The 24982-nt window shown below is 46.1% G+C and overlaps 1 protein-coding gene and 1 long non-coding RNA gene across 8 annotated transcripts in view; one reads left to right on the forward strand and one right to left on the reverse strand.

The window, feature by feature from the left end:
* Positions 1-5805: 5805 nt before the first annotated feature.
* The window catches only part of LOC121135489, a 94795-nt gene continuing 75618 nt past the window's right edge, over positions 5806-24982 (reverse strand). Inside the window, exon 4 of the long non-coding RNA XR_005872595.1 lies at positions 5806-5943. This is a non-coding gene — a long non-coding RNA (uncharacterized LOC121135489). The remainder of the gene's footprint in view (positions 5944-24982) is intronic.
* Positions 7248-24880, forward strand: Ceacam1 (CEA cell adhesion molecule 1). Of its 7 annotated transcripts, none has more exons than XR_005872589.1 (9): positions 7253-7413; positions 8173-8532; positions 10016-10294; positions 10766-11020; positions 12886-13161; positions 19758-19892; positions 20860-20912; positions 21506-21537; positions 22651-22679. XR_005872589.1 is itself a non-coding variant. In XM_040734318.1 (9 exons), the coding sequence occupies exons 1-9, from the start codon at positions 7350-7352 to the stop codon at positions 22768-22770; spliced, it is 1566 nt and encodes a 521-aa protein (XP_040590252.1). In that variant the 5' UTR covers positions 7253-7349; the 3' UTR covers positions 22771-24880. The 7 variants fall into 7 exon arrangements, 6 of the variants coding, with proteins under 6 accessions (XP_040590258.1, XP_040590252.1, XP_040590254.1 ...); XM_040734318.1 differs by having other exon boundaries at positions 19758-19884; positions 22651-24880; XM_040734320.1 differs by lacking the exon at positions 20860-20912 and having other exon boundaries at positions 19758-19884; positions 22651-24880.

Consider the following 24982-nt stretch of genomic DNA (forward strand, 5'->3'; position numbering starts at 1 on the left):
TTTGTCTAAAAGTCTTTTTCAGTTCATGTTACAGATTGGACTTCTGAGTCTGAGCAGACGCTTCGGGAGCTGAGAACCGCTATTATCCAGGTCAACTCCACGCGCTTGGATCTGTCTCTGACGGAGGGATTGTCATCTTGGATCGCCTCTGCTGTTTCCTACTTTAAAGAATGGGTGGGGGTGGGATTATTTGGCGCAGCCATTTGCTGCGGACTGTTGTTGCTTCTTTGGCTGGTCTGTAGGCTCAGGGCTCAAAATAAGAGGGACAAGGTGGTTATTGCCCAAGCGCTAGTAGCTTTGGAACAGGGGGCCTCCACAGACATTTGGCTTACAATGCTTAAGCAGTAGGCCGCCGGCCGGACAGCTCTTGCACACCCGGAGCGTAGGCTCATTGCACAGGGTAGAGTATCCGGTCTGAGCAGCCCACGAGGGATGCCGAGCAAAGCATCGCACAGAGGGACACATGGCTCTCTGGGAGGCATGTTGTCCCGCATAAGGGTTGCCTGCCCTAGTCTCCCTTTCCCAGAAAAATGGCAGAGGACGGGTTGAAGTCATTTTGGGGTGAATTGACAGCCCCATAGTGACTCTCACATATGGTCTTAAATTTTGTTCTGGGAGGTACAACCTCTTTCTCTATCCCTCATTATGTGGGTGACCTACCATCTCATAGTGGGGAGCCTCGTTAACTTTGTTCCTATTTTTTTATTGTGTTCTTAAATAAAAAAGGGGGAGATGTAGGGAGCCACTCCTGCATTCTCCATTACAAGATAGCACCTGCATCCGGCAGGCACCGTTGGTGAACAAACAGAATACACATGCGCTGGGTAATTTTCCATCCCTGGGTCCCTGCCTCTCCCGTGGCGTCACATGGGCCATTGAGCAACAGCCAGTCAGGGGGTGACACGTCCCAGGCGAAGGTTGCTGGCCTATATAAGGAAGGGGTTTTATGTGTTTGGGGTCTCCGCTCTGTAAGCTTATGCTCTCCCTCTCAGACGCATTAAAGCTTTACTGTAGAAGGATCCTGAGCGTGCCGTGTCGTTCTTGCTGGCGAGACAGTAGCGCGGGACAAGCCCCCACCCAAACGCCACTTCCTTCCACATAGGGGATATCTAGAGTCTGTCATTTCACTCAGGGCAGGGTCCAGGCACTCCCCTAAGAGTCCAGGCTGAGAGAGCATCCCTCTATGTGTTATGGACACACGATGTCAGTTTGTATGCCAGGCATAAACACTGATCCACTGCCCAGGGCCCCACAGGTTGCCCAGGTCTTCTCACTGACTCTCACACTCAGGGGGTCTGGATCAGTCCCATGCTGGCCTCCCAGCTGTCCGTCTGGGGGTCCAAGAGCTACCGTTGTTCAGATCAGCTGTCTCTGCTGGTTTTGCCAGCCCATTCTTTGCCAATTTGCTCATGGCTCCTCTCTCTGTCACTGGGTTCCTTGGGTTCAGTTCAGTGTTTAACTGTGGGTGTTTGATTCTGCTGCCATCAGTCACTGGATGAAGGCTCCAGGATGGTAATAGACATCAAGTTCACTATCAGGAATAGGCATTTAAGGTGGTCTCTCCACTATTGCTTAGCTTGCCAGGTGGTGTCATCCCTTTAGATCACTAGAGGTCTTACTGTTGCCAGATCTATCTTAGAACCTATGACTCCCTCTTTTATGGTATTTCTCATCCTGTTCTCCCCCTATTATCTCTTCCACTCAACCTTCCTGCTCCCCAAGACCTACTCTCTTCCTCTTTTCCCTCTCTCTTCCTCTTTTCCCTCTCTCTTCTTCCCAGCTTCCACTCCCCCCCCACCCTTCACCCTGTTCCCCATCTGTTCAGAAGATCTTGCCTCATTCCTCTTCTCTCGGGTACCATGCACATCTCTCTTAGGTTCTTTCCTGTTTCTCAGACTCTCTGTCAGTGGAAGTGCAGATTAGCACTATCCTGATCCACATCTAAAATCCATATATGAGTGAGTACATACCATCTTTGTCTTTTTGTGACTGGCTTACCTCACTCAGGATGGTTTCTTCTAGTGCCATCCATTTACCTGCAAATTTCAAGATTCCACTATCTTTTTTCTGCTGAGTAGTACTCCATATGTAAATGTGCCACATTTTCTCTATCCACTCTTCAGGTGAGGGGCATCCAGGTTGCTTCCAGGTTCTGGCTATTATAAATAATGCTGCTATGAACATAGTGGAGCAGATGCCCTTGTTGTATGAATTCGCCTCTTTTGGATATATGCCTAAGAGTAGAAGTGCTGGGTCTTATGGTAGATTGATTTCCATTTTCCTGGGGAATCTCCATACTGATTTCCAAAGTGGGTGTAGAGTTGGCACTCCCACCAGCAGTGGAGTGTTCCCCTCTCTCCACATCCTCTCCAGCATAAATTGTCGTTGGTGCTTTTGATTTTAGCCATTCTGACAGGAGGAAGATGGCATCTCAGAGTTGTTTTGATTTGCATTTCCCTGACGGCTAAGGATGTTGCGCACTTTCTTAAGTGTCTCTTGGCCATTTTGGTCTCCTTTATAGAGAAGAATCTATTTAGTTCTGTAGCCCACCTTTTAATGGGATCCTTTGGTGTTTTGGAGACTTGCTTCTTGAGTTCTTTGTAAATTTTGTTGATCAGCCCTCTGTCAGATGTGGGGTCGTGAATATCTTTTCCCCTTCTGTGGACTGCTTTTTTGTCTTGTTGACTGTGTCCTTTGCCTTACAGAAGCTTCTCAGTTTCAGGAGGTCCCATTTGTTAATTGTCGATCTCAGTGTCTGTGATACTGGTCTTATGTTCAGGAAGTGGTCTCCTGTACCAACTCGTTAAAGAGTATCTCCCACTTTCTCTTCTAAGAGTTTCAGTGTGGTTAGATTTATGCTGAGTTCTTTGATCCATTTGGACTCAAATTTTGTGCAAAGCGGTAGACATGGAATGATCTGCAGTCTTCTGCATGCCAATACCCAGTTATGCCAACACAATTTGTTGAAGATGCTTTCTTTTTTCCAGTGTATAGTTTCAGCTTCTTTGTCAAAAATCAAGTGTTCATAGGTGTGTGGGTTAAAATCAGGGTTTTCAATTTGGTTCCATTGGTCTACCTGCCTATTTTTGTGCCAATACCAAGCTGTTTTCAGGACTATAGCTCTCTAATAGAGCTTGAAGTCACATATGGTGATGCTTCCTGAAGTTCCTTTATTGTATAGGGTTGTTTTGGCTATCCTGGGCCTTTTGTTTTTCCATATAAAGTTGAGTAATGTTCTTTCCAGATCTGTGAAGAATTGTGCCGGAATTTTGATAGGGATTGCATTGAGTCTGTAGATTGCTTTTGGCAAGATTGACATTTTTATTATGTTGATCCTACCAATCCAAGAGCATGGGAGATCTTTCCATTTTCTGGTATCCTCTTTGATTTCTTTCTTTAAAGACTCAAAGTTCTTGATATAAAGGTCTTTCACTTCCTTGTTTAACATTATCCCCAGATACCTGATGCTGTTTATGGCTATTGTAAAGGGTGAGGTTTCTCTGATTTCTCTCTCAGTCACTTCATCATCTGTATATAATAGGGCCACTGATTTTTTTGAGTTAACCTTGTATCTTGCCACTTTGCTGAAGGTGTTTATCAGCTCTAGGAGTTCCCTTGCGGAGTTTTTCTGGTCACTTATGTAAACTATCATATCATCTGCAAATAGTGAAAGCTTGACTTCTTCTTTTCCTATTTGTATCCCTTTATTTCTTTTTGTTGTCTTATTGCTGTAGCTGTGCCTTCAAGTACAATAATGAAGAGATATAGAGAGAGTAGACAGCCTTGTCTTGTTCCTGATGTTAGAGGACTTGCTTTGAGTTTCTCTCCATTTAGTTTGAAGTTAGCTGTTGGTTTACTGTATATTGCTTTTATTATATTCAGGTATGTTCCTGTTATCCCTGATCTCTCTAGGACTTTTATCATGAAGGGGTTCTGGATTTTGTCAAAGGCTTTTTCAGCATCTAGTGAGATGATCATGTGGTTTTTCTTTCGCAGTTTCTTTATATGTTGGATTACATTGATAGATTTTCTAATGTTGAACCATCCTTGCATTCTTGAGATGAAGCCTACTTGATCATGGTGGATGATTTTTCTGATGTGTTCTTGAATCCGGTGTGCTAGTATTTTATTGAGTATTTTTGCATCGATGTACATGAGGGAAATTGGTCTGTAGTTTTGTTTCTTAGTTGTGTCTTTGTGTGGCTTGGGTATCAAGGTAATTTAGCCTGGTAAAAACAGTTTGCCAGTGAGCCTTCCGCTTCTATTCAGTGGAACACTTTGAGGAGTATTGGAATTAACCCTTCTTTGAATTTCTGGTAGAATTCTGCACTGAAGCCATCTGGGCCTGGGCTTTTTTTGTTTGGGAGACTTTTGATGACTGCTTCTATTTCCTTAAGGGTTATAGGTCTGTTTATATTGTTTATCTGCTCTTGATTTAGCTTTTGCAAGTGATATCTATCCAGGAAATTGTTCATTTCCTTTAAATTTTCTAATTTTGTGGAGTACAGATTTTCAAAGTATGCCCTGATGATTCTCTGGATTTCCTCAGAGTCCATTGCTATGTCCCCTTTTTCATTTCTGATTTTGTTAATTAGCATGCTCTCTCTCTGTCTTTTGGTTAGTTTGGACAGAGGTTTGTCTATCATGTTGATTTTCTCAAAGAACCAACACTTTGTTTCATTGATTGTTCACAATGTTCTCCTGGTTTCTACTTGATTGATTTCAGTCCTCAATTTGATTATTTCCTGGCGTCTGCTCCCCCTGGGTGAGTTTGCTTCTTTTTGTTCTAGAACGTTCAGCTGTGCTATTAATTCTCTAGCATGACTGTTCTCCAGTTTCTTTATGTGGGCACTTAGTGCTATGAACTTTCCTCTCAGCACTGCTTTCAAAATGTACCATAAGTTTGGGTATGTTGTGTCTTCATTGTCATTGAATTCCAGGAAGTCTTTAATTTCTTTTTTTATTTCTTACTTTACAAAGGGATGGTGCAATTGAGCATTGTTCAATTTCCATGAGTTTGTTGGGTTTCTGCGATTTGTGTTATTGTTGAATTCTAATTTTACTGCATGGTGGTATGACAAGATACAGGGGGTTATCCCAATTTTTTTGTATCTGTGGAGATTTGCTATGTTTCCTATTATGTGGTCATTTTAGAGAAGGTTCCATGTGGCAACGAGAAGAAGGTATATCCCTTTGTGTTTGGTTGGAATGTTCTACAGATGTCTGTTAAACCCAGTTTGGTCATAACTTATATTAATTCTTTTGCTTTTTTGTTAAGTTTCTGTCTGGAGGTCCTGTCTAGTGGTGAGAGCAGAGTGTTTAAGTCCCCTCCTATTAGTGTGTGAGATTTTATGTGGAATTTGAGCTTTAGTAATGTTTCTTTCACAAATGTAGATGCCTTTGTATTTGGGGCGTACATGTTTAAAATTGAGACTTCATCTTGATGGACTTTTCCATTGATGAATATGAAATGTCCTTCTTCGTCTCTTTTGATTGATTTTAATTTGAATTCCAGTTTGTTAGATATCAAGATTGCTACACCCGCTTGTTTCTTGGGTCCGTTTGATTGGAATATCTTTTCCCAACCCTTTACTTTGAGATACTGTCTGTCTTTGATGTTGAGATGTGTTTCTTGTATGCAGCAGAAGGATGGATTCTGTCTTCGTACCCATTCTGCTAGTCTGTGTCTTTTTATAGGCAAGTTGAGGCTGTTGACATTGAGGGACATCAATGACCATTGATTGATGATTCTTGTTTGTGCTTGATTTATTGGCAGTGAAGTTATTTTGTGTAGTTTCTCCTCCCTTTTTCTTTTGGTGTTATGTAAAGTGGGCTTATATATTGCCTGTGTCTTTGTGAGTATAGTTATCTTCCTTGGATCTAGGTTTTCCTTCTAGCACTCCTTCTAGAACTCCTGGGAATGTGGACTTGCTGAGCCTGAACCTGAAAGAGAAACACCAGGAATTCAACACTGATTACCTTGCAGGGTTTGGTTTGGTTTTCATTTTACCTTATAATTTAAAATATCTTCTTGCTAGTCAATGATGTACTTTGCTTTAAAATTTAAAAGCTGGATGGAAACTATTTTAGAGTGAGCAATGGACTTGGATACTCCTGCTCCAGAACCAGGTGTACAAAAATCTAGTAAAACACTGGAAAGGGGTTCAACATCACCAGTCTCTGTGGAACTGCAGATCAAGTGGCAGTTGTTATAAAACCTCAGCTGTTACAGTCTCACCTCAGCACAGATCTACTAGATCCTCAAGGGCAGCTGCACACTGGGACCTTTCCTGGGAAACTTGATGCTCAGCTCCTGACAGCATTTGGAGCTTGGCTACCATCCTTGTGCAGCCCAGACGTGAGCTGCAGGTCTCACGTGGTGGTGGTGGTATTGCCACCAGGGGGCGGCAATACACCACATGTCAACAGGGAAAACTCTCCCTGAGGTCAGAAGCTATCTTGTAAACTTGTCTCCATCCCAATTCCAACAGAGCTGGGGCTCCCTCACATAATCACTTCTCTGAGAAGCCCATTCTGCAAGAGGACCCCATGTAGTTCTCTCCCTCCTCACCTCATCTGTGAGGAAATAGGGGAGATCACGGGGCAATCAGCAAGGAGAACAAGGTGTCCAGAAAGGTCAGGGAGGGCATGGGCAGACCTGAATCACATTCAGTCATCACAGGAGGCTGGGGGATGAGGGTGTCTCCCCGTGCCCTCCAGAGGAAGCTGGAGCACACAGTCCTCTTTCTAGGACACACAGGTCACCTCCTCCTGCCCACCAGGATATACAATCCCTGACAGAACTTGTATGCCTGGATCAGACTGGCGACTGGTGACACCAATGACAATGGATCCGGGCCCTCAACAGTCATCACTCAGTAGACCTTTTCCAGTCACTAGAGACAACTCCACTCCCTGCCCAGAGTAACTCCCACCTTCCCAGAGCTTTGGGAACACAGGGCAGACTGGGCTCAGCTGGGTCTCTGTGTCACAAGGAAACACACTCTTGGCTGTAGAAGTGCAGGGACTCCCTCTGGTGCTGACAGGCAAGGTCAGGACACAACAGAGGGCAGCCCTGGTGTGAGCTGCTGTTCTCTCAGGACATGGGACACTTCTCAGTCTTGTTGCTCAAATTGTGTTCTAGAACACTGAACCAGAAAGGAATAGGACTGGAGGCAGAACTTACACAGACTCCACCCCAGCCCATGTGACTCCAGGAGGTGCCCTCCTCTGGGAGGAGGCTCAGGCCTGGGAAGAAAAGCAGAGCAGACAGCAGAGCTGCCAGGCTTGACAGCAGCCTGAGAGACAAACCTCCTCTCCAGAGGAAGGGCGAGCAGGCAGCAGAGACTATGGAGCTCACCTCAGCCCCTCTCCACAAAGGGCAGGTCCCCTGGAGGGGTCTCCTGCTGGCAGGTGAGGAGACATTCCTGGGGGTGGAGAGCAGAGACGGGGTGGGGTCCCTGGGAGAGAGAAAGAGCCTGAGAAGGACCATCTGGCTTCTGCTTAGAGCCTGAGAGCAACAGGAAGCTCACAGTGAAAGTGAATTGCTAAGTGGGGAGGGAAACTCAGCTGTTCCCCCTCGTAAGTTCATCAGCACTGGCCCCTGTGTCCTGAAGGCTGACGGTCACAGCTCTGTCAGGTGACTCTCCAAGTAAAACTCAAACTGAGAAATCTGCAAATAAACCCCAGGCTCTGGGACACTGACTGCTCACAGGTGTCTGAGATGTTCCGGGCAGTGGGGTTTAAACCAAAATCAGACTAGTCCTCCTCACAAAGGCCTAGTGCTACTGGCCATGAAGACAGCAGCGAGGACATCTAGAAGGTGGCCTCAGGGGTGACAAGCACTTCAGAAGAAACAGAGCAGGGAAAGGGCAGAAAATGAAGGCAGAGAGTCTGTACAGGAGGAGGTCAGAGAAGACATGCCTACACTCCCCATAGATTCTGAGTGTGAGCAGGGATCTGAGGGAGTGAGCGGTGAGCTGTGTAGACACCTGAGCAGACACTGTCATTCAGGGGAGAGATTCAGGGGTTCTGAGGGATGGAGGTGATGCTGCTGACCTCCCACAACAGGACGCCCACACACCAAGGCTGAGAGTTGAGCGCACGCCGGTTTCACATTTCTAGAAAATGCAAAGATCCTATGGTTGATAGATTTTCTCTCTTCCCTCTTAGCCTTACTTTTAGCCTACTGGAACTCTCCTGTCAGTGCCCAAGTCACGGTTGAAGCAGTCCCGACCCACGTTGCTGAAGGGGCAAACGTTCTTCTACAGGTCCACAATCTGCCAACGACACTCCAAGTCTTTTACTGGTACAAAGGAGACACTTTGGCTGACAGTAATGAAATTGCACGATTTATAATATCCAGTAGTACAAATAGTACAGGGCCTGCACACACTGGCAGAGAGACAATATACCAAAATGGATCCCTGCTCTTCCAGAACGTCATGCAGAATGACACAGGAACTTACACGTTTCATATGCTAACAGCAAATTTTGATAATCCGACAAAATCCCTGCAGTTCTATGTACACGGTAAGTAATTCTCTGTAATCTGTGGGTCATGGGTGGAGACAATCCTACTCCACACACAGGGTTGTCAGTCCTGGATGACTCTGTGTTATGGTCCCCACATTGTGGTCCAATCATTTAGTAAAGGACACAGAGGGCAGAAAACAGCAATAAATCAGGATGCCTCACTGGAATCCACGCTCAGAGAAGAGGGGGTGAGGTACCTGAGCCCAGGCATGACAGACTCTGCCCAGGGTCTTAGATGCTCATCATGAACATGGCCTTGAGAAAGACGCTTCAGAACTCAGGCAGGGTCTGGCTGAGGAAAGGATCAGAGTCTCACAGAGAGATGAGCACCGGAAGCTTTGCTCCAGACCTCCATCCCAGACTGGACCAGGAATCCAGGAAGCTTGTAGACTGGGCTGGAGTTTGACCTCCCTTTGGAGCTGACAGGGGACAATGATTGATTGTAGGCTGGTGGCCTGCTGACTGTCAGCCTATGAGAACCATGTCTGAGGTAGGTCCCAGGCATCTCCTACTGAGACTCAGGGTGGTCAGCTTAGGTGGGGAGGTGTGAGAGGCAGTCAGCCAGCTGTTCTGTGATCTTCTGAGACCTCACAGGAAGGTCAAGAGCCCTGAAGAAACAGGAGGAAAAGTGTACGAATGGCAGACCCTTGCCCTCCTCGGGTCCATCCCAGGAATTATTTCCTGCAGGCAAATGGTCGCAGATACAGCTTGCTGGAAAGTCAGGTCATTGTTAACATTTAAGGCTAATTTCCAGGAATGGCAATGATCATTTACCATGTGTCCTATTATAAGGAATGTGAGACAGGAACCACAGTCACTTAGTCTGGGTCTCATAGTCCATGGTTGGCACAAGCTACCTGGCCACAGACACATCTCTAGTTTCCCACTATGGAGAGCTTAGTAGGTGCCCTTCAGTCTCCTAGATCATTTCGTAGACTCAAACAACTGACAAGAATGCTCCACCTGTGCTCCTCCTCACCTGAATGCCAGCCAGATCCTGATCTGTGTGAGATCTCTGACAGGCTGTCAGGTTTCTCAGGGAAGCTCAATGGGAAGACTAATCATGACCTATGTGCAGGACAGCCATGAAGAGCAGAGGCTTGGAGGACACTGGTCTACACTGGCAGTGGAGGTCAGTGCAGCTGGAGGGACTCACACATTGTGTCTCAAGGCCTGCAATGGGTCAGTGAGGACCAGGAGATAAAATGAGGTCTCTGATTCCAAGGCTTGAGTCTGTCCATCCCCAGACACTGCACTCAATTCCCTCATGAGAAAGCCCTTGCTTCTCCCATACACAGCTCAGGAGGCCCCATGATCTCTGAGCTCTCAGCTACTCCATCTGCCTGGCATTTGCTTCCTGCCTGATTCCTTAAGGATCTGGGTAGGCATGGAGATAAGAGACCGTCTCTAGGGTTGGGAGAGCCCCTTGCAAGAGTCAGAGGTACCAGACAGGGCAATCTTCTCTCTGTTGTCTGCACAGCACCGCTACCCAAGCCCAACATCACAAGCAACAATTCTAATCCCATGGAGGGTGAGGACTCGGTAGCATTAATGTGTGAGCCTGAGACTCAGAATACAGTCTACCTGTGGAGGATAAATGGCCAAAGCCTCTCAGAAGGTGACAGGCTGAAGCTGTCCATCGACAACAGAACTCTCACTTTACTCACTGTTGTGAGGACTGACACTGGACCCTATGAGTGTGAAACCCGGAATCTAGTGAGCACCTCCCGAAGTGACCCATTGACTCTGAACATTACCTGTGAGTATTGTCTGTTTCATCCTGGCTACAACACCTAAATACAGATGGCTAGAGCTAGGATACTCAGGACCCTTGGGTTCACAACACAGACCCACCACACATACATCTATGCTAGCCAGGGCATCCTTGGCTAGCCCAAGCACATACAGCTAGGCCTAGCATTAGCTAGAAGGAGCTGGAGGGACTTCTTCTGCCTAGAGAGACTCAGGGTGATGGAGACAGGGGACAGCTCAGACTCAGGCTCAGTGCACACACGAGTGTACAGTGGGGCTGTCTGTGTGTTGTGCATAGGGTGGATCAGGGCTTGTGCATGCTGCATGAATACTCTTCGACTAATCTACACCCAGCTCTGGGTGGTAGCTGTTCATCTAATGTTATAGCACAGCTAAAGAGATTCCATGGCCTTCTGCAGACCAGGATTTCCCCTTCCCTCTGCTGACATCACATGTGGCTTTCTTCTGTTTGCTCCAGATGGTCCAGATGTCCCCATCATATCCCCCTCAGATACTCATTTCCAGTCAAGGACAAACCTCAGCCTCTCCTGTCACGCAGCCTCTAACCCACCCGCACAGTACTCCTGGTCTGTCAATGGAGAGCTCCAGGCATCCTCCCAAGAGCTCTTTATCCCCAACATCACTACTAATAATAGCGGATCCTATACCTGCCTCGTCCATAACTCTGTCACTGACCTCAATAGGACCACAGTCAAGAACATTACTGTCCTTGGTAAGTGGATCTCTGTAATGTCAGCACCAGGTGTGGAGTGCAGTCTTTTGGCTTTCTGGGAAGATGCAGAGGGATTTAACTTACAGACCCTGTCTATGGGAAGAGACAAAACTGAATCCTCCCCGAGCTTCCTGCTCCATCCCTATGTCTAATGGTCTCCTGCTTCTCTGACTTCCCCTGGCTGATAGGGATGGAGCTTGGAATGTGAGGAGGGGATCTCCCAGCCTTGGAAAGCCTCAGGTCGTGTGAGGGACCTCCCAGGGGTCTTAAGGTCAAGATACCTTTCTGTCACTAACACAGCATTCCTGTCCCCTCCATTTTCCTCTTATGGTCTCCATGACCTAGAAGGAACACCCAGGTCTTTCAAGTATGCTACATTCTCTTTCTCCAAATGTGAGGAGAAAACTCTGCACAGATGGGGACAGCAGTTCAGAGCTCTGCTCCCAGCTCAGCTCCTGTCTCTTGGGTGTCTGGCTCAGCTGACTCCATAGGATGGAAAGAGTGGGTGGAGAATGTGTCTGGGAGCCCTGCTCTGAGTCCGGGTGAACCAAATCAGAGACCATTTGATGATGCTCATTCCCTTACTGTTCTCAAGGTTTAAAAAGCAAATGTCGCCGGGCGGTGGTGGCGCACGCCTTTAATCCCAGCACTCGGGAGGCAGAGGCAGGCGGATCTCTGTGAGTTCGAGGCCGGGCTGGACCGATAGCCCCCGAAACAACACAGAGAAACCCTGTCTCGTAAAAACAACAAAAAAAAAAGCAAATGTCACCTGAGAGTGGTTGTGCACACCTTTAATGCCAGCACTAAGGAGGGAGAGGCAGGAAGATATAAGTTCAAGGCCAGCCTGGTCAACATAGCAAGTTCTAAGTCAGCCAAAGCTGAGACCCTGCCTCAAAAAAATCAAGAAAAAGCAAAACAAAGTAAAATAAAATGTCACTGATGTACATCAGAATCCCTGAGTTCAGGGATGGGAAAGTGGAGACGGGAACTACAGGTTAGCTGGCTCTGAGCTGTGTCTTGGTCCTGAAGGTCTATGTGAGCTTTGAACACTAGCTCAGGAGGTAATCACTGAGAACACTGTACACAGGCGTGGAGAACAGGGACTCCTGTGTCGAGTCTCCATGTAGGGGACTGCACAAGGAAGGTGCCAAGAGACATCTGTGGTAAGACGTAAGGATGGTGGACCTCTACTGGTAGCACTGGGGAGGCAGAGGCAGGTGGGTCTCCTTGAGTTTAAGGCCAGTGTGGTCAACATTGCAAGATCCAGGCTAGACTGGATGATATACCGAGACCCGGCCTCAAACAACAAAACAAATCAGAGTCTAGGATTAAAGCGGCAGGCTGTTATCAACACTGTGGCAATCCACCACTTCTCTATGGAGTTTAATCCATACCCATGGGGTTTTGAGAAAAGTAAATCTTTCTTCAAGCTGAAATTATCTGCTTTAGGATTTCTCCCAGTCCTGAGATCTAGGCTTTAACACCTCTAAGATTAGCTGTACCATCTTAATCCATAACAAATTATTGAGTGATAAAGAAACAGAAGGCTATTTTATAATGGAAGGACACGGCTGTTCACACTCACAGAAAATGTGAGACAAGAATTTGCACAAAAAATCAATGGGAAAAACATCATCTCCATATGACAAGGGGTTCCGAGTGTGGCCTCTACACACGCCCCGAGTCAGGGGTCACTGTGGGTGATCTGGGTAGCAGGAAGATTCAGCTCCCTCCTTACAGACCATATCTTGAACACGATCATGCGATCTTGCAGAGGGCCACTTCATTCTGTGGGCCCTGTGAGCTGGCGGAGATCTCTGAGGGTGAAGGACTCTCAGCTGGTCCCCTCCACTGTTCATCCACAGAGCCTGTGACTCCGCCCTCCATCCAAGTTGCCAACACCACATTCAAAGAACTGGAATCTGTGTCCCTGACCTGCGACTCACAGGACATTGGGATCTCCATCCGTTGGCTCTTCAATGGCCAGAGTCTGGGGCTCACGGACAGAATGAAGCTGTCTGAGAACAACAGCACCCTCAGTATAGACCCTGTCAGAAGGGAGGATTCTGGGAAGTATGAGTGTGAAGTCTCCAATCCAGTCAGTTCTGAGAGGAGCAATCCCATCCAGCTGAACATAATACGTGAGTATCCTCCCTTATTTCTCCATGCTGTTGGGGTGGGGCAATTTCTTCATCAACAAAATGAGCATTGTGATACCCTGTCAATAACAACAAAAGATCCCAATGCACCAAATGGAAACACAGTGATTCAGAGTTTAGGGTCTGAGTCGAACACACAGTCAACTCTCAGAATCTAGTCAAACATTCATGTTAGTCTACACACCTTCCCAAACATTCAAGTCTTCTTTAGATTATTTCTAACACCTAATATGAATACTGCATAGTCAAGTCTTATTGTGTCAAATACAGGACAAGGACAGGAGGAAACAACATTTTTCATAGTAAACATATTTTTCCAAGTAGTTTGTTTGATCCATAAATACAAAGTCCATACTTAGGAAGGACCTGCACTGAGTTTCTTACTACATTTGCTTATTTATTCAATTTCTGTGCGTGTCCACGCCCTTATGTGGAGGTCAGAGGACCATTTGTGGGAGCCAGTTCTCTGGGGACTGGGAGTTGAATTTAGGTGGATGAGCAAGCCCTTTATCTGCTAAGCCATTTGACTGGTCCAAATTTGGTTGTACATTTATTTATTTATGTGTGGCATCTGGGGGTAGGGACTGGGGAGCAGTATGGCAGGCACTCTTACCAAATGAGCCATCTTGTTGACCCACATAATGAGTTTCTTATCCTCATGCTGACATTTACTACATGACCGCCTTGCACAAGACTTTTTCTGATAACACACATACACACACACTATATATATATATATATATATATATATATATATTCTTTTTTCTGATAACACACACACTGCCCAGCTAAATTTTTTAATTTTTAGTATTTGTAATTTTAAGCTGGGTGGTGGTGGGCATACCTTTAAACCCAGCACTTGGGAGGCAGAGGCAGGCAGATCTCTGTGAGTTCGAGGCCAGCCTGGTCTACAAAAGGTAGCTCCGGGACAACCTCCAATGCCACAGAGAAACCCTATCTCAAAAAACAACACACACACACACACACACACACACACACACACACAAAGAGATCTGTAATTTTAGACATTCTCAAATGTATAGTTCAGTGGCATAAGGTATATTCATATCCATCAATGTCCATTTCAGAGCTTTCTTGTGAATCTATTCTACCCCCTACAATCCTGGATGTAGAATTACGGAGTTGAGTGCAATTCTTTACTCTTTGGGGAGCCACAATGCCATATCTCATGGTTACATTTTACCCTCCCATTCAGCAATGCCCCAGAGCACTAATTTTTTTATATATTCCAGAACTCCTGTTTCCATCTTTGTTTTAATGGTGTGCATCCTAAGGGATGTGAGGCGGTGCCTTACTGTGATTTTCATTTCCCTTTTGCCTGTGACCGAGAAGGAGGAGGAGCCACGCATGCATCCTAATCACGTCTGTCCACGCATGCATCCTATTCACGTCTGTCCCTTCCTATTCACGTCTGTCCACGCATGCATCCTAATCACGTCTGTCCACGCATGCATCCTATTCACGTCTGTCCCTTCCTATTCACGTCTGTCCACGCATGCATCCTAATTACGTCTGTCCACGCATGCATCCTATTCACGTCTGTCCCTTCCTATTCATGTCCTCCTGTATTGGGCTGTTTGGTTTCTGTTTGTTTGTTTTCTATGTTGGAGTTTCTTGCACACTCTGAACATTAACCTCTTGTCACATGTTTTATTTACAAGTATCTCCTGTCATTCTGGAAGTAGACTTTCACTTTCCTGTTAAAGTGCTTTGTTTAGTGTTACTAATGGTTTTAAATTACTAACACAATTAAATACATTTAGGAGAAATAATATTTAGAAACATTTTAGAATGATTAAGCCAAGTTAATCAACACATCTGTTACTTCCCTTACCTTTTTATGCTAAGAAATTTGAAATTAATTGTTCATTTACCTGCAATCCATTAGAGTGGACTATAATACACCTGCTGTATCATACCTCTCAAAACTTAGCACCCTGGTCTATCTGAAACCTTGTGTCTCTTGGCCAGCAACTCCCCGCTCCCTCCTGCTGCCACTCAGCCTCTGGTAACTGTCATTCTTCTCTCTATTCCACAGCGATTCTGAGTTCTCCTGAGTGGGCTCATGTGGCACTGTCTTTCTGTGCATGGCTTTCTCACTCAGCATCATGTCCTGTAGGTTCTTTCATGTAATCACATTGGCAGAACCATGTTATTTAAAAAGGTTTAACACCACTGCCATGCAAACAGAAATCACATTTTCTTTGCATATTCACCCATGGATAAACATTATTGTAAAAAAAATGCCACAGAGACATGCTGGGTCACATAACTGACAACATCCTCTGATGCACAAACATTTTCAATTTTGCTACAGTCCAAGTATCTATTTTGTTGTTGCCTATGCATCTGGCATCAAAATAAAGAAGCCACGCCAAATCTAATTTCAAGACGCTTTCACCCTGTCTCCTGATCCATTTTTGGTCTTTATTCCACTTACAATTGATTTTTATATGATGTCAGGTGAAGGCTTAACTTCGTTCTTCTTGCCTGGATAGCCCCTTTTCCCAACATCCCTTGTTTCAAAGACTATTCTTCCACCATTGAGCAATCTTAGCAGCATGAACTAAACTCATCTAGTCACAGAGCTGCAGTTGGATTTGAGAATGCCTTCCAAGTCCGGTAGGACAACTCTGTGTTACACCGATTAATTCAAAAGAGCCAGCAGAGATGAATGTTACAGCAAACATAAAAAGTGACAAATGAAGTAATGCATATACCAACTGCTTGTGTCTAACAGCACATTATAATACAGATGCAAAAACTGTGCCCATAAACATACACAGTTATCGTATCAACTACTCTTCAACTAAATCATTGGCCAGTGTACATGTGCAGTTTTGGGCTTTCTGGTTCTGTTTTGCTGACCTGTCTGTCTGCCTTATGTCAGTGGTATTCTATTTTGGTTACTGCAGCTTTGCACTGAAATTATGAAATCATAGGGGATGTTCACAATTTTATTCTTCTTTTTCAAGATGCTTTTTAAGGTTGGGTGTGGTGACACTCATCTCTAACCCCAGCTCTTGAGAGCACAAACAGGAGAATCTCCAAGAATTTGAGACCAGCCTCGTTTCAAGTGACTTCCAGGACAGCTAGAATGGACTTTTCTATTTCTGTACAAAATATCACTGGGGTTTTGATCTGATGTACATAGAACTGATAGACTACTGTCAGCAATATTGCCATCTGTTTAAAAAAGTCTTTTAGGCAATCTGGCTCATGCCCGTAATTCCAGCCATTCAAGAAGCTGATCCAGGAGTATCAAAGTCCTAAGAGTACCTAACAAAGTCAGCTCAAGGACAGCCTGGTTAATTTAGTGACATCCTCTTTCAAAATCGAAATTAAAAGGCAGAACTTGGGATATAACTCAACGGTAGAGCTTCATTTACCATGCACAAGGCCCTGGGTTCAATCCTCTGTACTGCACAACAATAATGATATTGTCTTCCAACCCATCAACCCCAATGGCTCTCATTTCTTGTCTCCTTTCATCATCTTGTATTTCGTAGTTTTCTGGGTGCAAGTAATTTAATTCTTTGGTGGAGCTAATTTAAGTATTTTATTATTTTTGGTGCTCTCATAAATAAAATACTTTCTTGATTCCTTTCCAGTTGTTCACTGTTAAGGCTGAGACTATTGTTCAGTGGCTGAACACTTGCCTAGCATGCATGAGGCCCTAGGTTCAAGCTACACTACTGCCAGGAAAGAGTGGAAATCTAATTGTCCATGGTCAATATTATTATACAGAAATACAGTTTTTTCGACATTTTCATTTTGTGAGCCAACAATTATGCTAGTTTTGCTCATTTAGTTCTGAGAACTTTCTGTAGAATGTTAAAGAGTTTCTACACACAAGTTCATGTCATCTACAGACATATATTTTTTACCAACTTATAATCAGGCACCTTTATTTCATTGTCCAGTCTAATGACTCTGTAGCACTTGTAAGAGTCTCTTGAACAGAAGTGGCCACAGCAACATCCTGTGTTCTTCCTTATCTCACAGGGAAAGCTGTCGTGTCCTCACAGAATGTGATGTTGGCTGGGGGTTTCTCACAGGGAAAGCTGTCGTGTCCCCACAGAATATGATGTTGGCTGTGGGTTTCTCACAGGGGAAGCTGTCGTGTCCTCACAGAATATGATGTTGGCTGTGGGTTTCTCACAGGGGAAGCTGTCGTGTTCTCATAGAATGTGATGTTGGCTGTGGATTTCTCACAGGGAAAGCTGTCGTGTCCTCACAGAATGTGATGTTGGCTGTGGGTTTCTCACAGGGAAAGCTGTCGTGTCCCCACAGAATATGATGTTGGCTGTGGGTTTCTCACAGGGAAAGCTGTCGTGTCCCCACAGAATATGATGTTGGCTGTGGGTTTCTCACAGGGGAAGCTGTCGTGTTCTCATAGAATGTGATGTTGGCTGTGGATTTCTCACAGGGAAAGCTGTCGTGTCCTCACAGAATATGATGTTGGCTGTGGGTTTCTCACAGGGAAAGCTGTCGTGTTCTCATAGAATGTGATGTTGGCTGTGGGTTTCTCACAGAGAAAAAGCTGTCATGTCCTCATAGAATGTGATGTTGGCTGTGGGTTTCTCACAGGGAAAGCTGTCGTGTTCTCATAGAATGTGATATTGGCTGTGGGTTTCTCAAAGGAAAAGCTGTCGTGTCCCCACAGAATGTGATGTTGGCTGTGGGTTCCCATATGTGACCTTTGTTACAGTAAGCTGGACTTCTAATCAGTTTCAGTGTTTCTATCATTAAAGTGTGTGAACTTTTGTCCATTTTCTATTCAGTCTTCTTGGTTATACATCTATTTGATGTTATGTTTCTTTCACAGTCCCATCTTTGAAGAACCCAGGCCACCCAACAGTCAGCATATAGCTATGAGTGCTCTTGAAATTCTTAGTATTCTTGAGAATTTAGTAATATCCATCTCTTTTTTTTCAAAATTAATCTGGGAAAGGGCTGCCAATATTGTTAATCAAGTTTGAAGAACCAACTTTTAGTGATTCAACATTCTCTACCGTTACTCTAATCTGTGTTTTGTTTATCATCATTCTAACCCTTATTTCACTACTTCCACTGGCCTGGGGGAGCTTTTAGGGAGGCTAGGGTCTCATTATGTAACCCACACTCACTTCAAACTCAAGCCTCCTGCTTCAACCTCTGATGTTAAGGTTATATCACATCCTTCTCCTGCCTCATAGTAGTTTTTAAAGACTTAATATAATAATCAAATGAGTTTTTGGCAAAATACAACACACACAGGAAGTAAAATAATTGTTCGCTGCAATTATTCCTACCACTGGTGTTACCTTGAAGTCAGATAGCCAGGTCTATGTCTAATTAACAATACAGATTTAAGTACTTTTTAAAACCCACTTTAAGTCTCAATTTTTTGTTTGTTTTTCAAAACAGCGTTTCTCTGTGGCTTTGGAGGCAGTCCTGGAACTTGCTCTGTAGACCAGGCTGGCCTTGAACTCACAGAGATCTGCCTGCCTCTGCTTCCCCAGTGCTGGGATTAAAGGCGTGCACCACCAACGCCCGGCTAGGTCTCAATTTTTTTAACCTTTAAATGGAAATAACTTCTATGTGACAGACACCATACAGATGAAACCATATACAAATTCGGAGCCAGTCACATCATGAATTCCATACCACAATGGTCAACATTAGTATTAAAATCAGTTTTTAGCAAACTGGTAAGGGTTGAGCCTCAGATGGTTACACCTAGGGGTAAAGAAGTGAGGAAGATATTATTACATAAGGGATGTGGGGAGACACATGTTATCCAAAAAGTGAAACCACTGTAACACAGCTACTAAATAAAAATGGGAGAGATAAAAGAAGAATGGAATTCTGACGCAAAATTTCAAACTTGGCTAGCTACTCGTTTTCATCCTCCAGGATGTGGCCATGATGGGTTTAGACAAGCCAGGTATTAGTGGAGGAACACTCTTGTGAAGGTGAGCCTGAGATATCCCTCAGGTCTCAGGCAGATATGATCCTGTGGAGGCAGAGAAGGAGGCACGTCTTAGATCAGGGTGCAGCTCAACAGAGTTTCTGCAAGGTTGAGGCTGAGTTCCCCACAGTCACCAAGCAGAGGGGACCAGGGTCCTACAGGGTCTTCCCTGATTTCCTACCCAACTGCAGAAACCATTGTTTCTGTGCAGAGGAGCTGGTGCACGGAGAGTCACTAGCCTGGGCCTTCAGCCACTTAGATCATAGCCACAAGAGATCACTTATTCATGGCTGCCACAGCTGAGACCCTGAGAAGAAGACACAGCCATAAAGACTCCATCTCACATTCCCACAGCTTCATGTGATCGCCTGGATGCAAATGATGGAATCGGGGATTGGAAGGAAGAGGGGGAACCAACTTAGAAACAGTGAGGGTGGAGAGACCCTTGCTAAGAGCCCCAACTTCAACTCACCCAATCAACCTCCCGACAGAAAATTCGCCCCCAAAAGGGAGAACAGAAATCAGACCATGCTAGGATTCCCCAGGACACAGGACTGGAAAACATTTTCGCTTTACTCCTTCCTGTCTTTTCTTTCCCTGACAGCTGACCCGACGCAAGGAAGTTCTGGCCTCTCTGCGGGTGCCATCGCCGGCATCGTGGTTGGATGTGTGGCTGGGGTGGCGCTGATAGCAGCCCTTGCGTATTTCCTTTATTTCAGGAAGACTGGCCGGTAGGAAGGTCTTGGCTCTTTTGTGTTCTCCAAGTCTTAGTGTCATGCTTGGGATTGGGCAAGGTCTTCTCTCCCTCTGCCTCTGAGCTGGACCCCTTCTGCCCTCTCCCCCCCCCTGCTTCTCAGCACTGACCCTGTGGGTTCAGCCTCCCTGTCTTCAGGATCCCTGTACTCCTGTTTCTTGGAGTCCATTCCACCTAGACAGAGAACAGATCCAATTATATCTCTGTTCTACAGTCAGTAGGCCAAAGTCCAAGATGAAAGAGAAGTGAGGGACTCCAAGGAGCAGCAAGGGGACGCAGGTGGCAGGAAGGAGGGGACAGGGGGAGAAGAGACCCTAAGAGGAAGCAGCAAAGGCATTAAAGTTCTCTTGCTCAAGAAAATGAGTAGAAAACGCTGGGTGGTGGTGGCACACGCTTTTAATACCAGTGCTCTGGGGACACAGGCAGGTGAATCTCTGTGAGTTCAAGGCCAGCTTGGTCTACAGAGAGAGTTTCAGGACAGCCAGAGCTACATGGAGAAAAGCTGTCTTGAAAAATCAAAAAAACAAAACACAACAAAAACAAATTACCAAAAAAAAGAAAGAAAGAGGAAAAGCATACATATTAAAAAAAACAGAACCACCTGGGTAAAACAAAACAGGGCAGGTGTTAAGTTGGACAGGGGCAACAGCATCAAGGATAAGAGACAGCACCAGGGACACTGCTCAGGAGTCAGGCACCAGCCCTGGGTGTGGTCCCAGCACCAGGAAACAAAGAGCAAATTCAGAGTCCAGCAAAGACAAAGGACAAACTATAGCAGGATCAAATAGATTAAGGAGAGGCCCCAGGAGGGAAGGCAATGCCAAGCACGGTATGCAGGAACATCAGTGACAGCGAGGGGCTCAGGAATGAGCCGCCCATAGCGTCCTCCCGACTCCAGGAATGAAGGCCCCGTGTGTGGGAATAGTGGTCACAGTGTCTGATATTTATTTAGGGGAACTGACCAGCGCGAACTCACAGAGCATAAACCCTCAGCCTCCAACCACAGTAAGTAAAGCCACTCACAGAATGAGAGTTGGCGTTCTACCACGTATCCTGCTCTGTCAGGGGATCCTGGGCTCACAGACCACGCCTTCCTTTCTGAATTTTTACAGAAGGGATCTCCACTTCCCAGCACTAAGGATCCCATAAATCAAACCCTTCCTAGCTACAGAGGAGTTGCCTGAGAGAGCCCTGGAGAAGCTCATTCCACCTAGGCTAGGCAGGCCTAAGCAAGTCATGTTTCCAGGAATCATCCTGATGCCTTCCTTCCTGCCTCTATTACGGATGTGGACATCTCCCTTGGGGAGACTTCCTTTGACTTACGGAATGTCTGGGTGCTGTGGCCTGTGTTCTTCCTCGTCACTGGGGCATGCTGCTGAGAATCAATTCTGGGCATGGTGTGAAATGGGAAACCGATGGCTCTATCCTGCTCCTCCTCTGACACTAACACAGTGGGCCTGGGCAACCTCTGAGGGAACCTAACTCCTGAGCTGATCATGGCCACCTCCCCATGCAACCCCTGCCACCTGCCAGAAGTCACAAACCTTTAAGTCAGCGTTGCACTTCAATGCACTGATAACTCTCTCTTGCTCCCCTAGATCTGGGCCCCTCTGACAGCTCTCCTAACAAGGTAAGCACTGCCACTTCCCTGGCTGTCCGCTCACGACATGTCTGAAGAGAGTGGGCCGTCTGGATTGTTTGGATGTGTGTGTGTGCTTGTTTGCCGAGAGAGGGTCTCACCATGCAGCCTCGACCTCCCTTCAACTATGTAACCTAGGCTGGCCTTGACCTTGTGACCATCCTCCTGCCTTAGTCTCTCAGTGCTAGGATGACACATGTGTGCTACCACACCAGGCTGAGAGTGAGGTGTTCCTGGAGACACAGCTGTGAGGTTCAGTTTGGGTCTACACTCCTCAGTGCTTCAGCAAAGAGAGATCGGTTAACGAGCCCCAGGAGTCTAACCCAAGAATGTGTGTTTGGAACAATCCCCACCTTGTGCTTAATGCCTGGCTATGATTCCTAGTATTCTGTGGCCCTTAACAAGGAGCTTGAAGTCTTTGATCCTCAGTCTTGTCACCTATGGAATGGGCATTCTGACTATCTCAAAAAGAGACAAAAGGGATTAAACAAGTTAACATGTGCACAGCACTGCCCACACAAAGCCAACAGCAGTTCATTCTCCTCCATTCTGAACCTGCTCTGACCATAAAAGCATGGGTTCCATTCTAGTGGGTCTGGGACCCTGTTCCTTCCTTTGCCAAAAGTTTACCATTACAGCCTTTCAAAAGAGTACACACAAAGACTAAAGAGAGCTTTAAATAGTGAGCACACTTTCACCGTGTGAACTCTTGCAGCTTGAACACACTCGTAAGCAACAGGCAAATTAAGTTACTTCACAACTACATCCCCCAAACACACGTTGCTGTCACTTCCCTGCAAAGAGGGTGGCAGCCAGGACTGTGCACATCCTCGCCCACATCTGGCTTCTGTCCACCGCTGTTCTGTGGCCCATCTAGAAGTCTCTGTTGATTCTGGCTCTGTTCTCGTTGCTGTCTCACCCTGTCCCATGGTACCAACCTGTGTCCTCCAGTGATCATGCATCAGGATGTCAGACAGCGAGTGACGGGTGTTCTGTCCCACGGCTCACGGTGCACAGAGGCCACAGCTCAGTGGTGCTAGGTCACCAGCAAGGTGAGTCTAGGACCTATGGATTGATGTCACTGACCAACACTCACACTTTCAGGTGAATGAAGTCACGTATTCCGTTCTGGACTTCAGTGCCCAGCGACCCAGACCACCAGATTCAGCCTCCCCCTCCCCCAGAGCCATAGAAGCAGTTTATTCAGAAGTGAAAAAGAAGTGATCACAGTCTGCCCTGCTGGCTACACCAGTGAAGCATTTCCAGACTCTGTCCCTTACTAGATCTCTCTACCCTAGAGATGAGGGAACAACGCACGCATGTAGGCACACATGTTATGGCAGCTCCAGGCCACAGCCTCTCCTTCAGTGTCAATAGAAGGAAAAGTATTCTGGGAGCCTACAGGAAACCCAACCTTTCTTGGAATTGAAATTTGGCTGAGAGAGAGGCACCAGAACTGTCTGCCCCTGGCCTGTTTTAAACTGACCTATTCTGAGCGCATTCATTCCTCCCCAACTCCAAGTCCTTCCCTATCGTATTCTGACTTGAATTTCCATAACCTTGGAAGTCACCTACATGCCTATGCCAAAAAACCAAAGGAAAAGCAGGAAATGGCCATTCCTGTGTCGTTAGAGCCTGATGAGAAGCCACCACGTGAAGCCCGATGTGAGGCAGGAAGACCAGCCTGTTGCCAACAGTTCACCAGGAAATCGCCACGCCCAGCTGAGGCATCAGGGTCTCTGTACTTCATGGCTTTACCCCTGAGCCCTTCTCTGAGCCTTTCTCCAGAAAACCCACTCAAAGAAGCTAGAAAAGCTCTGTGGCAGCATCCACAGGCCACTGCTACAGCAGAGTGCAGACGCCTCTACATCTGCCAGGGAAGTGTCCGGAAGAACAGGGTTGGTGGCTTTGTACTGGCAGTCTCCTGGAACTTGAAAAAGGAACAGAGAGAGACCCCTTTGTAGAGCATTGGAACTGTGTTAAAAGAAGCCATGTTCTGAGATACTGGAGTTTCCTCTCTCTAAGACAATCGCCTCTTTGAGTGTTTGTAACTGCTGGTTTGCCTCACTATGGGAGCTGATGGGTCTGCCTCAGGGGAGAGAAGCCACTGAATCTCTGGCTCCCTTGGCCAGGATTGAAAGGCCTCCCAAGCCCTTTTGATCAGGAGTTCCAACCCAAAATACATAAATGAATAGCAAGGCAGTCACTTGCAGAACCACTGCCAAGTGTCAGGCTAAGCCCCCTACTTCCCTGAATTAGTCAGAAAAGCCTGACTTTTCCTTTTTCCATTTTTTATCTTCTCTGTCAGACACTGACCAGGGCCTAGGCCATCTTCCTTTGGCACTTTGGGCTTCCTCATTCTTTTCCTGAAGCTCTCCCTCCCCCACCCTGTGCAGGTGCCAGCTGACCTCCTGCCCGACTCAAAGGCCATTCCTCCTCTACTCCGATGAGGTGTCCAGCTTGTCTACCTTATTGTTTTTCTTTTAAACTCTAAAAGAAAAAAATTGCCCTCAGCTTCCAAAAATAAAATAACAATGGGCTTTCATCATTCCCGCCAGAAGGAGACCTAACTCAGTTTCTGGAGATCTAGGACCAGCCTCCAAGCACCGTTCGGGAGTGCTCCTGCCTGTGCCCTTTTCCCTTTCTTTGTCTTTTCTTTTTGACTTTTTTTCTAGACAGAGTTTTAGCATGTAGCCTGCACAGGCTTCGATCTCACAGTAATGCCTTCTCCAACCTGCCAGCTGCTGAGATTGCAGCCGAGGCCACCAGGCCCGGCTCCCTATGCATGCCCTGTCTGCCCTGCACTCTCAGGAAACCTTGGACTCTGCTACTATGTTTGGTCCACGTGAAGCGTGCCTTTAAAAGACACAGCCACTCAAGCAGAAGGCATTGTTTACAGCCTAGAGCGCTCTGCACTGGTGCTCCACGGGGAATGTGGGCTATTAGCGGGGTGCTCTTACCCAGCCCCAGGCTTTCTGCGGCTTCAGAAACCTACCTTTCCCATCTGGGATGAGGCCCAGCAACAGGAGGAAGATGTGGTCTCAGGGACCCTCTGTTCAGAGGCACACCTACACTGTGATCATTAAGCGAAGGTTTTACTGGATATTGAGTGTTTGTGTTCATGCCATGCCTAACAGGCCTTCTAAGACAATTATTTTTGAGTTCTCCTACTCAGGGATTTCTTTCAGGGATTTCCAGTCCAAACATAGTCTGTGTATACTTTCCTTTAGCCGTGCTAGTCTGGATTATTTAATTTTGCCTGGCTAAAGCCAAATCTGAGTTATTTGTAAATTTCTCCCAAGTTCATAATAAAAAAATTGTCATATATCACTAATACTACTTTGTGGTTTTTTCTGTTTGTTTGTTTCTGGTGTTGCCATGCTTAGGATGGAAATCAGGGTCTTGCATGCAGTAGGCAAATTCTCTACACTGAGAT

The sequence above is a fragment of the Mesocricetus auratus genome, unplaced genomic scaffold (assembly GCF_017639785.1).
Source record: "Mesocricetus auratus isolate SY011 unplaced genomic scaffold, BCM_Maur_2.0 Super-Scaffold_100038, whole genome shotgun sequence".
Taxonomy (NCBI): Eukaryota; Metazoa; Chordata; class Mammalia; order Rodentia; family Cricetidae; genus Mesocricetus; species Mesocricetus auratus.